Below are 11,909 nucleotides of genomic sequence, written 5' to 3'. Positions count from 1 at the left end.
ATAAAGGTGTGATGTCCTTATTTCACCTTATAAAATATGCACTGAACTCTGTACATTAACATTCATTTCTCTTTCATTGTGTGTGTGTGTCACTTCTGGCAGCTTCTGTGTGTAACACACCAAATGCTGAAGGGATTTATCAGATTGAACTCACTCAAATTAACTTCTTTAACATTCACTCTTTACTGGTCAGAAATGACTGTGGCCGCAGGGTTACTTACTGCATTCCTGACATGAAGGGTTATTTTCAGAGTTTATTGGCACACACTGTATGAAAATGTGCGTGAGTGTGTGTGTGTGTGGACCAAATGTCCCCACAAGGATAGTAAAACTTGAGATTCCCTACTTTGTGAGAACTCTTTGTTGGTCCTCACAAGGAAAATTGATTAATAAACATAATAAAATGTGTACAGTATAAAAACCATTACGTCTATGGAGTTCCTCACAAGTATAGCTAAACAAAAGTGTAAGTGTGTGTGTGTGTGTGTGTGTGTGTGTGTGTATGTGTGTGTGTGTGTATCACATGCTGTTGCGCACTCAGTAAAAGAGTTTAAACCAATGCGGGGCAGCTCCCTCTCACACACACAGACACACACTCTCTCTCTCTCACACACACAGACACACACTCTCTCTCTCACACACACAGACACACACTCTCTCTCTCTCACACACACAGACACACACTCTCTCTCTCAGGAGCTCGACCCGTCCTGAAGCTCGATGGCGTGTGTGTGTTCTGCGTGGCTGCGCTGGGGAGCGCTGCTGTCGGCCGTCTTCGCTCTGTGTGTGCAGGAGTGTGTGGACAAAGATGAGGTTGTTGCTGAAATGTCACAGGACGCAGATCTGCCGTCGGAGTGTGTGTTGAGCTGCACGGCGCTCACTTACAGGCAGATCATAGACGGGCAGCAGAAACTCACGGTCCGGTTCAAAGACTCGCAGCCCGGTAAGAGCCGCTCTGTTTCTGCTGTGTGTGTGTGTGTGTGTGTGTGTGTGTGTGTGTGGAGACTGTGATGGAGGCTCTTTTCACTGTTCATCGTCTAGTCAGAGTCCAAAAGACAAACAGCTGTATGTACAGAAAGTGGATAATGGATGAAGACATCGCTGCTTTATAACTGAGATGTAACTCTGTAATGGTCTGGTCTGCCAATTTGTATTCTTTTTGCGTTTCCCTCTGAATGAAATATGTACCTTCAAGGTAACCTGTGTCGAGTGCATCCTTACAACACAGCAGGTTATCCGTTCCATAATTGATAATTATCAATCTCTGAACTGATTTCAGCTGAATAAAAACACTGTTGTAAGTCATCTTCATTTATACAGCACTTTTAACAATATAGACTGTTTCAAAGCATCTTTACAGTGATAATAGGAGATTACAGTAACAGAGATTGTTTAGGCTTTACAGCAGCTCTAGAATAAAGTTATTGTCCAGATAAAGTTAGTTTTGATTGGTTCACTTCTGTTGCAGAGATCATTAGTTATTAACTTAGGGGCCGCTAACACACACCGCTCTCACAGAAAACCAGTAGGGGTTCAATGGCATGTCACGTGACCTGTCAGTGGCTGGCTGGCAGTCTGCCTTGGCAAGTTTCAGAAACCATTTATTTTTGGCAGTTTTTGTGTTCCTCCCTCTCTAGCTCATTTAATATGCATCTGTTGATATGATTATGTTCTTTTGTATGATTGATGTTTTGAGGCCGGTTATCCCAATTAAACCAGTCAAATGGCTATGATCACGACTGGTTGCTTACTGACGCTTTGCTGTTGGTTTTCAACCGCGGCTGGCTGGATTGAACGTCCAGCAAAGCGTCAGTAAGCAACCAGTTGTGATCATAGCCATTTGACTGGTTTAATTGGGATAACCGGCCTCAAAACATCAATCATTTAGTGTGAGTGTGAGTGAGTGTGTGTGTGTGTGTGAGTGTGTGTGTGTGTGTGTGTGTGTGTGTGTGTGTGTGTGTGTGAGTGTGTGTGTGTGTGTGTGTGTGTGTGTGTGTGTGTGTGTGTGTGTGTGTGTGTGTGTGTGTGTGTGCAGGCGCAGGTCCTTCATCTGATCTGGATACGGCCTGGATCCGGCGGACTGCGGTAAACCTCGGTATAAACAGAGAGACTAATATTAGCGTAGATGCCATTCTTCTTATGATGTAACGAGTACATCAGGATTTATGGGAAGTGTTCCCGGTTCCAGCTGACCTAATCTATGTCGCCTAACATTGAATTATAGAAGTCTATAATGTATTATGTGAATGCTAGGTCAAAGAGATGTGTCTTTAGTCTAGCTTTGAACTGACAGAGTGTGTCTGCTTCCCGGACAATGGTAGGAAGACTGTTCCAAAGTTTTGGTGCTAAATAGGAGAAGGATCTACCGCCAGCAGTCGACTTAGATATTCTAGGTATTAGTAACTGGCCGGAATTTTGAGATTGCAATAGACGTGAAGGACTATAATGCGTTAAGAGCTCGCTCAAGCACTGCGGAGCTAAACCATTTAGTGCTTTGTAAGTAATCAGCAATATTTTAAAATTGATGCGATGTTTAATAGGGAGCCAGTGCAGTGTTGACAGAACCGGGCTAATATGGTCATACTTCCTGGTTCTGGTAAGAACTCGAGCTGCTGCGTTTTGGACCAGCTGTAGTTTGTTTATTAAGCGTGCAGGGCAACCACCCTGTTGTGTTTATAGAGCTGTGTTACAGCAGAATTGAACTCTCGTTGCATCATTGACTGTTATCTATAACTGTGAAGCTGTATTGTGTAAAGCTGATGTGATATTCCTGTTGTTTCTCCGCAGGCGATTCGGATGACTTCTGCTGGTTTATTCACACGCGATGCAGCACGTGGGATGAAGTCTTTGTTGTACTGTCTATCAAAGAGTCCGTGGCAGCTGAGAGGATTGGACTTCAGACCACCTGGCTGCCGCACCTGAGCCCCGCCCCTCCACACATGAGCCCCACCCCTCCACACCTGAGCCCCGCCCCGCCGCACCTGAGCCGTGTCCTGCCCGACGCCTGTGGCCTGCGCTTCGACGTCATGCCGCATCTGAAACTTCTAAAGCAGCGCGTGCTCTGTGTCCGGCCGCACGGCATCATGGGACACCACTTACACTGCCCGCCCTACCTGGTCATCGTGAAGAAGAAGACAGAGTAAGATTCCCAATCTATAACAATAGTAAAGATTAGGAACAGATAAACTGGTGTGAAATTTAGGATTTTGCTTCTCAATTTTAATTAATTTGAACTGAATGGAATGACAGTAGTATGTCAAAAGTCTGTGTTGTCAGATAAACTATATTGCATTTTAAAACACTTTCAATTTGAAGTATACCTTTTATTTTTATATACCTATAACATGCCTTATTTTTTATATCCTTTCTATTTTATTAAGCTTTTTAAATTTAGTGAGAAGACAAAAGCACAAGAAGCACTAGTTCATTTTTTGTGCCATTTAATCTGTGTAATAATGAAAGTTCTCAAACTCTGAATCTTTATTGACATTTAAAGGGTCAGAATGACCCCATTTGTTCACCAGCCTGTGTGTGTTTGTGTACTTATAAATATATTCAGCTATTTTGTTAATAAAATTCTGGAAGCTAATCTCTGTCTACTGTGATTTCATTTTAATGTTAATTTTTTCACTTTAAATCTATTAATTGAGCACAGGCTTCAAAGTGTCTAAAGTGGATTAAATAAATTCTTATGATTGCTTTTCTTATTTCTTCTGTGATTGAAAATTTAACCAGTTCTAAACGGAAATTCGCGAACCTCGTTCTGTCCCATCAATCATCTGTTTGTTGGCCATTATTTCTACTATGGATATGTTAACTCGTGAATAACTCTAATTCTACAGTGACTGTCTCTGTCGATCGCTCGCCCTCTGCTGGATTTCACTAAGAACTGCATCCATTTGTATTAAATGACATCACTGGGTTTCCTGGTCAAACTCTAATAAAACAAACTAACAAGAATTTGTTGAGCCAAATACACTGAACAAGCAGAGATGAGCTCACAATCATAACACTCATACAATAATCTCAAAAGTTCTGTACAATAAGATTATTCAATCAGTATCACATTTGCAGTCTGACTCTTGTTCCGAATAGATATTTTATGATTTAAGTAGTTGAAAGTAAGTAAAGTGAGATTTAAGTAAGTAATTGAAAGTGCTGACATGAGACTGAGGACATGAACAGCTCCCGGTAGAACGCAACTGGTTGCCATCTCATTATTACGGTAGTTTTAATTTCGGTCTGAACGCAGATCAAGCTGGTTGTTTTGGTTCAGGAGGAGCTGCTGGATCTCGCTGACTGACGTCTGTTTAATTCTGCACACCCTTCCTGAACGTGCTGATGACTGTGAAGGAAGGAAACACATACGGCATTAGCGAAGAACTACCTAATATCTCCAGCGATCCTTCTCCAGTCTCGTCTCCATTCTCTCCTGTGTAGATCCTCCAGTGTCTCGTCCTTCCTCTGTGTCTCCGAGTCCACTGTTGTCCAGCGTTCCCGTCATCCATCATACCATCCAGTAGTCATCACATCTGTAAGAAGAAACATACCATTCACTGCCAGCATCCTGCTCTCCAAAGTGTCATTGCACTTACCACTTACCTGTTTTCAGTTTATCCGCTCAGTTGTTGTCAAAATAAACTTCCTGTTGACTTCCATCTCCTTCTCCTGAGTCTGATTCTGTACCAGAAGACCGGACCAATACCGACAGACAACATCATGAGCCGCTCCAGGACGACACTGATTACACCAGCCGTCACCACTTCCGACTTCCGTCATCCCCACCTTCTTCCACGATCGCGATCGCCAGTCCCATGGCCAAACCAGCGCCCTCCTCCGGCTCGGCGGAGGATTGCAATGGATTCCTCCAGCAGTGTTCATTGACCCTGGATATGCAGCCGCATCTCTAAACCACTGACCGGGCTAAGATCGCGTTCATCATCTCCCTGCTGACGGGGCGAGCGCTCCAATAGGCCGAAACTATCTGGACTCAAGCCGTTACTGTAACCCAGTCCATGAATGTACCTATTGGCAGGGATTGGATCCCCGAGTGCGGCTGCATCTCGCTGCATACAATGATTCCATCGGGCTTGAACGCTTCATCCAACTGTCCATCCGCCTCTCCAACCGTGTGCAGTCGTGTCTCGAAGAGCACCAGGGTCAAACGCCATCTTATTTCCTCCATCAGCCAGAGAACCTCAGCACTCCAGAACCAGGCTTCGAACCCAATCTCTCCCGGTTCACCACCACTGTAACTCTCACCGCTTCTAATGTATCTCTCCCGGTTCATCACCACTGTAACTCTCACCGCTTCTAATGTATCTCTCCCGGTTCACCACCACTGTGACTCTCACCGCTTCTAATGTATCTCTCCCGGTTCACCACCACTGTAACTCTCACCGCTTCTAATGTATTTCTCCCGGTTCACCACCACTGTAACTCTCACCGCTTCTAATGTATCTCTCCCGGTTCACCACCACTGTAACTCTCACCGCTTCTAATGTATCTCTCCCGGTTCACCACCACTGTAACTCTCACCGCTTCTAATGTATCTCTCCCGGTTCACCACCACTGTGACTCTCACCGCTTCTAATGTATCTCTCCCGGTTCACCACCACTGTGACTCTCACCGCTTCTAATGTATCTCTCCCGGTTCACCACCACTGTGACTCTCACCGCTTCTAATGTATCTCTCCCGGTTCACCACCACTGTAACTCTCACCGCTTCTAATGTATCTCTCCCGGTTCACCACCACTGTAACTCTCACCGCTTCTAATGTATCTCTCCCGGTTCACCACCACTGTAACTCTCACCGCTTCTAATGTATCTCTCCCGGTTCACCACCACTGTAACTCTCACCGCTTCTAATGTATCTCTCCCGGTTCACCACCACTGTAACTCTCACCGCTTCTAATGTATCTCTCCCGGTTCACCACCACTGTAACTCTCACCGCTTCTAATGTATCTCTCCCGGTTCACCACCACTGTAACTCTCACCGCTTCTAATGTATCTCTCCCGGTTCACCACCACTGTAACTCTCACCGCTTCTAATGTATCTCTCCCGGTTCACCACCACTGTAACTCTCACCGCTTCTAATGTATCTCTCCCGGTTCACCACCACTGTTACTCTCACCGCTTCTAATGTATCTCTCCCGGTTCACCACCACTGTAACTCTCACCGCTTCTAATGTATCTCTCCCGGTTCACCACCACTGTTACTCTCACCGCTTCTAATGTATCTCTCCCGGTTCACCACCACTGTTACTCTCACCGCTTCTAATGTATCTCTCCCGGTTCACCACCACTGTTACTCTCACCGCTTCTAATGTATCTCTCCCGGTTCACCACCACTGTTACTCTCACCGCTTCTAATGTATCTCTCCCGGTTCACCACCACTGTAACTCTCACCGCTTCTAATGTATCTCTCCCGGTTCACCACCACTGTAACTCTCACCGCTTCTAATGTATCTCTCCCGGTTCACCACCACTGTAACTCTCACCGCTTCTAATGTATCTCTCCCGGTTCACCACCACTGTGACTCTCACCGCTTCTAATGTATCTCTCCCGGTTCACCACCACTGTGACTCTCACCGCTTCTAATGTATCTCTCCCGGTTCACCACCACTGTAACTCTCACCGCTTCTAATGTATCTCTCCCGGTTCACCACCACTGTGACTCTCACCGCTTCTAATGTATCTCTCCCGGTTCACCACCACTGTAACTCTCACCGCTTCTAATGTATCTCTCCCGGTTCACCACCACTGTAACTCTCACCGCTTCTAATGTATCTCTCCAGGTTCACCACCACTGTAACTCTCACCGCTTCTAATGTATCTCTCCCGGTTCACCACCACTGTAACTCTCACCGCTTCTAATGTATCTCTCCCGGTTCACCACCACTGTAACTCTCACCGCTTCTAATGTATCTCTCCAGGTTCACCACCACTGTAACTCTCACCGCTTCTAATGTATCTCTCCCGGTTCACCACCACTGTAACTCTCACCGCTTCTAATGTATCTCTCCCGGTTCACCACCACTGTGACTCTCACCGCTTCTAATGTATCTCTCCCGGTTCACCACCACTGTAACTCTCACCGCTTCTAATGTATCTCTCCCGGTTCACCACCACTGTAACTCTCACCGCTTCTAATGTATCTCTCCCGGTTCACCACCACTGTAACTCTCACCGCTTCTAATGTATCTCTCCCGGTTCACCACCACTGTAACTCTCACCGCTTCTAATGTATCTCTCCCGGTTCACCACCACTGTGACTCTCACCGCTTCTAATGTATCTCTCCCGGTTCACCACCACTGTGACTCTCACCGCTTCTAATGTATCTCTCCCGGTTCACCACCACTGTAACTCTCACCGCTTCTAATGTATCTCTCCCGGTTCACCACCACTGTAACTCTCACCGCTTCTAATGTATCTCTCCCGGTTCACCACCACTGTAACTCTCACCGCTTCTAATGTATCTCTCCCAGTTCACCACCACTGTAACTCTCACCGCTTCTAATGTATCTCTCCCGGTTCACCACCACTGTAACTCTCACCGCTTCTAATGTATCTCTCCCGGTTCACCACCACTGTAACTCTCACCGCTTCTAATGTATCTCTCCCGGTTCACCACCACTGTAACTCTCACCGCTTCTAATGTATCTCTCCCGGTTCACCACCACTGTAACTCTCACCGCTTCTAATGTATCTCTCCCGGTTCACCACCACTGTAACTCTCACCGCTTCTAATGTATCTCTCCCGGTTCACCACCACTGTAACTCTCACCGCTTCTAATGTATCTCTCCCGGTTCACCACCACTGTAACTCTCACCGCTTCTAATGTATCTCTCCCGGTTCACCACCACTGTAACTCTCACCGCTTCTAATGTATCTCTCCCGGTTCACCACCACTGTAACTCTCACCGCTTCTAATGTATCTCTCCCGGTTCACCACCACTGTAACTCTCACCGCTTCTAATGTATCTCTCCCGGTTCACCACCACTGTAACTCTCACCGCTTCTAATGTATCTCTCCCGGTTCACCACCACTGTTACTCTCACCGCTTCTAATGTATCTCTCCCGGTTCACCACCACTGTAACTCTCACCGCTTCTAATGTATCTCTCCCGGTTCACCACCACTGTTACTCTCACCGCTTCTAATGTATCTCTCCCGGTTCACCACCACTGTAACTCTCACCGCTTCTAATGTATCTCTCCCGGTTCACCACCACTGTAACTCTCACCGCTTCTAATGTATCTCTCCCGGTTCACCACCACTGTAACTCTCACCGCTTCTAATGTATCTCTCCCGGTTCACCACCACTGTAACTCTCACCGCTTCTAATGTATCTCTCCCGGTTCACCACCACTGTTACTCTCACCGCTTCTAATGTATCTCTCCCGGTTCACCACCACTGTAACTCTCACCGCTTCTAATGTATCTCTCCCGGTTCACCACCACTGTAACTCTCACCGCTTCTAATGTATCTCTCCCGGTTCACCACCACTGTAACTCTCACCGCTTCTAATGTATCTCTCCCGGTTCACCACCACTGTAACTCTCACCGCTTCTAATGTATCTCTCCCGGTTCACCACCACTGTAACTCTCACCGCTTCTAATGTATCTCTCCCGGTTCACCACCACTGTAACTCTCACCGCTTCTAATGTATCTCTCCCGGTTCACCACCACTGTAACTCTCACCGCTTCTAATGTATCTCTCCCGGTTGTTCATGCCCTCCTCGGTTCTGGGTCAGCAGGGAATTTCATCGCTGCAAGCCTCTGCCGCCAACTCCACCTCCCGACGACCGCTCCCCAGACTGTCTACAAGGTCCAGTCGGTGACTGGACGACCCTCATGCTGGAGACATGTACGCTATTGCGCCGATCCCATCGAGCTACAGGTTGGCCAACTGCATGTAGAGTCCCTCCATCTCCTGGTTCTGGAGAACTCCACCGCTGAGGTGATCTTAGGGTGCCCATGGCTTGTGCAGCATGATCACATCATCTCCTGGAAGACCAAAGTCCTGAAGTGGGACAGGAAGTGCTTTCGCCACTACTTTCCTCTGATTCCTCGCCCCGTTCCATCACCGGTCGAGGTACTGCCGGTGAACGCCATCCCCGTTGAGAGAGTCCCGTTGAGAAGCAGTCGGTTGGCATCCCAGCCTGCTACGCCCCCTTCAGTGACGTCCTCTCTGCTGCCGCCACATCGGCCATGGGACTGCGCCATCAACCTGATTCCGGGTGAGCCAGTGCCCCACGGGAAAATCTATCCCCTGTCACTTCCCGAACAGAAGGCCATGGAGGAGTACATAGAAGAGGCACTCCAACAAGGCTACATCCGCCCTTCTATGTCCCCTGCTGCATCGAGCTTATTATTCGTGGCCAAGAAGGATGGAGGCTTGCGGCCTTGTGTTGATTACCGTTCTCTTAATAAAATAACTGCTAAGTTCAGCTATCCTCTTCCCCTTGTCCCAGCGGCGCTTGCACACCTCCGCGGAACCACTGTGTTCACCAAGTTGGACCTGTGCAGCGCGTACAACCTCATCCGGATCCGTGAGGGGGACGAGTGGAAGACCGCCTTTGTGACCCCTACTGGACACTATGAAGTGGTCATGCCATATGGACTAGTAAATGCCCCCTCCGTATTCCAGGACTTCATGCATAAGGTGCTCCGGAAGTATCTCCACCGGTCTCTCCTCTTCTACATTGATGGTATCCTCATTTACTAGTGGAAAAGTGCTCCTTCAACCCAACCTCAGTGCTGTTCCTTGGGTTATAACATCAGTGACAAGTAGTGGTGGAACGGATCACAAAAGTCACGGTTTGGATCATTTATGGTTTTTGAGACACGGATCGGATCATTTTTCGAATCAGAAAAATAATAATAATAATAATACATTTTTTTTAAAAACCCACCCCCATATATATATATATATTATTGTAACTAATGTACGGGGTGAAACTTTCCTTTTCATGTATTACTTAAAGCTCAATTGAAGTTCAATACTACATAAAAAACTACTTGCCTATCTGATAGTTCACTACTAGTTACTAGCCTAAGTTCACACATTATTTAAAACAAGTGAACAGTCAGTAATAAAATAAGAACAAATACACAAATTACAAGCAGAGATGAATACTAAATAACAAAGTCTAACAGTAGTATTCAGGTACACAAATTAATAATTAAGCCTAAATGTAAAATAACACTATTTGTTCACTGTAGAAATTAAATATAGTTTCATCTTTGTCAAAGCTGTATTTTGTTGTTTTATTAACATTAAGGGGGGGGGGGGGTACAATGGTGTTTCATGTATTCAGAGTTGTTTACAGTGTTAAAGAGATGGATTCTCATGCTAAACATGGCCAAAGTTTAAAAAAAATATTTTGGATGAATAACGGAGAATTTCTGAGAATTCCAGCCGCTCGTTTTTTCCCGGAAAGACTCAGTACAGCCTATCTTTCTTTTATAAATATAATAAAACTAAAGACTTTTTGGAGATATGAAGGATGCAATACTACTCTATAGGTACTCAAGATTAACATGAGATTGACTGAAACTGAGTGTTTCACCCCCCCCCCTTTAATGACACAGATAACAGTAGGAATATTAAGTGTGTGCTCTCACTTAAGACTGAAAAAACTGACAAACATCCGGTTTCTTTCTCAACTGTTCACTCATGACAGAAACGAGAGAATACTTGTGAGACGGGCATTTAGACGGGCATTTAAAAGGAATATTAAGTGTGTGCTCTCACTTAAGACTGAAAAAACTGACAAACATCCGGTTTCTTTCTCAACTGTTCACTCATGACAGAAACGAGAGAATACTTGTGAGACGGGCATTTAGACGGGCATTTAAACGGGTATTTAAACGGGTATTTTGAGATAATTTTGTGTTTATGCCCTTTGTGTAATTTTCGGTGTTCGAGCTCTATCTGAAATGCGTCTCTCTCTCTCTCTCTCTCTCTCTCTCTCTCTCTCTCTCTCTCTCTCTCTCTCTCTCTCTCTCTCTCTCTCTCTCTCCCCCAGACAGCAACATAGTGTCTGCCCAGATCCGGTCCACATCTGGAATGCGTTGAATCCACATGTACCAGATGTGGCTCCTCGCAGATACCGTTTCTTTCTATAAAGGGACATACCCAGCAAACACATTTACGTTATGGCAACGTCTGTGGCGTGTTGCATTTCTGCTATGGCAACGTCGCTGTCTGCGTGCTCGCAACAATGTAACAACGTAGAATTGTAAGACGCGGCAGGGCTGTAGCAACGTTGTTGCGCGACATTCAGCAACTGAGAGATGACGTTCTAATAATTATTTATTTTATGCAAGATATAGATCCTATCCCCCATTTAGCATGTTTTGTTTTGTGGTTAATTTTTAATTAGTCTTATGTTAGATAATTATATACTTTTTAAATATGTTTATCATTATTATTTATTGGCCTAACAGTAAATTCATTATAATCAACACCTGCAAGTGTACTCTTTGAAGAGTACAAATTACATAGAAGGTTAGCTAATTAAACTTTATTAAAACTGCATATGGTAATCAAATTGCACTTCCAAAAGTCATACATCTGTGAGAAACAACAAACAAAAAACATTATATAATACAGGGAGTGACTAACGTTAACTAGCATGAGCAGACATGAGAAAATCTAGCAAAGAAACGCGAGGTTACAAACATAATTTTTTTCTCTGTGCGTTTCCAAAAAAAAAAAAAAAAAAGGAAAAAAACATTCGCGTGCAACAAATAGGCCTACGCGCTTTTAGATTCAAGATCGGTCTGTAATTCTCAGGATCAAGTTGCGTTTTTTAAATAAGTTTAATAATAGCCATTTCATTTTTTGTTGTTGTTGTTGTCTTTCAAACACATTTAAAAAAATATTTTTAAAG

General features: G+C 45.2%; 1 protein-coding gene across 1 annotated transcript; it reads left to right on the top strand.

Annotated features, from left to right (window-relative positions):
- The first annotated feature begins 535 nt into the window (after nucleotides 1–535).
- LOC308705892 (uncharacterized protein) lies at nucleotides 536–3,589 on the top strand. The gene is made up of 2 exons (XM_081391189.1): nucleotides 536–943; nucleotides 2,788–3,589. The coding sequence occupies exons 1-2, from the start codon at nucleotides 721–723 to the stop codon at nucleotides 3,141–3,143; spliced, it is 579 nt and encodes a 192-aa protein (XP_081247315.1). The 5' UTR covers nucleotides 536–720; the 3' UTR covers nucleotides 3,144–3,589.
- Nucleotides 3,590–11,909: the final 8,320 nt, after the last annotated feature.

This window comes from Scardinius erythrophthalmus, assembly GCF_964197995.2.
Source record: "Scardinius erythrophthalmus genome assembly, chromosome: 17".
In the NCBI taxonomy this organism is placed as follows: Eukaryota; Metazoa; Chordata; class Actinopteri; order Cypriniformes; family Leuciscidae; genus Scardinius; species Scardinius erythrophthalmus.
Note: the sequence above shows the minus strand (reverse complement) of the source record. Positions and strands in the feature narration are given on the sequence as shown.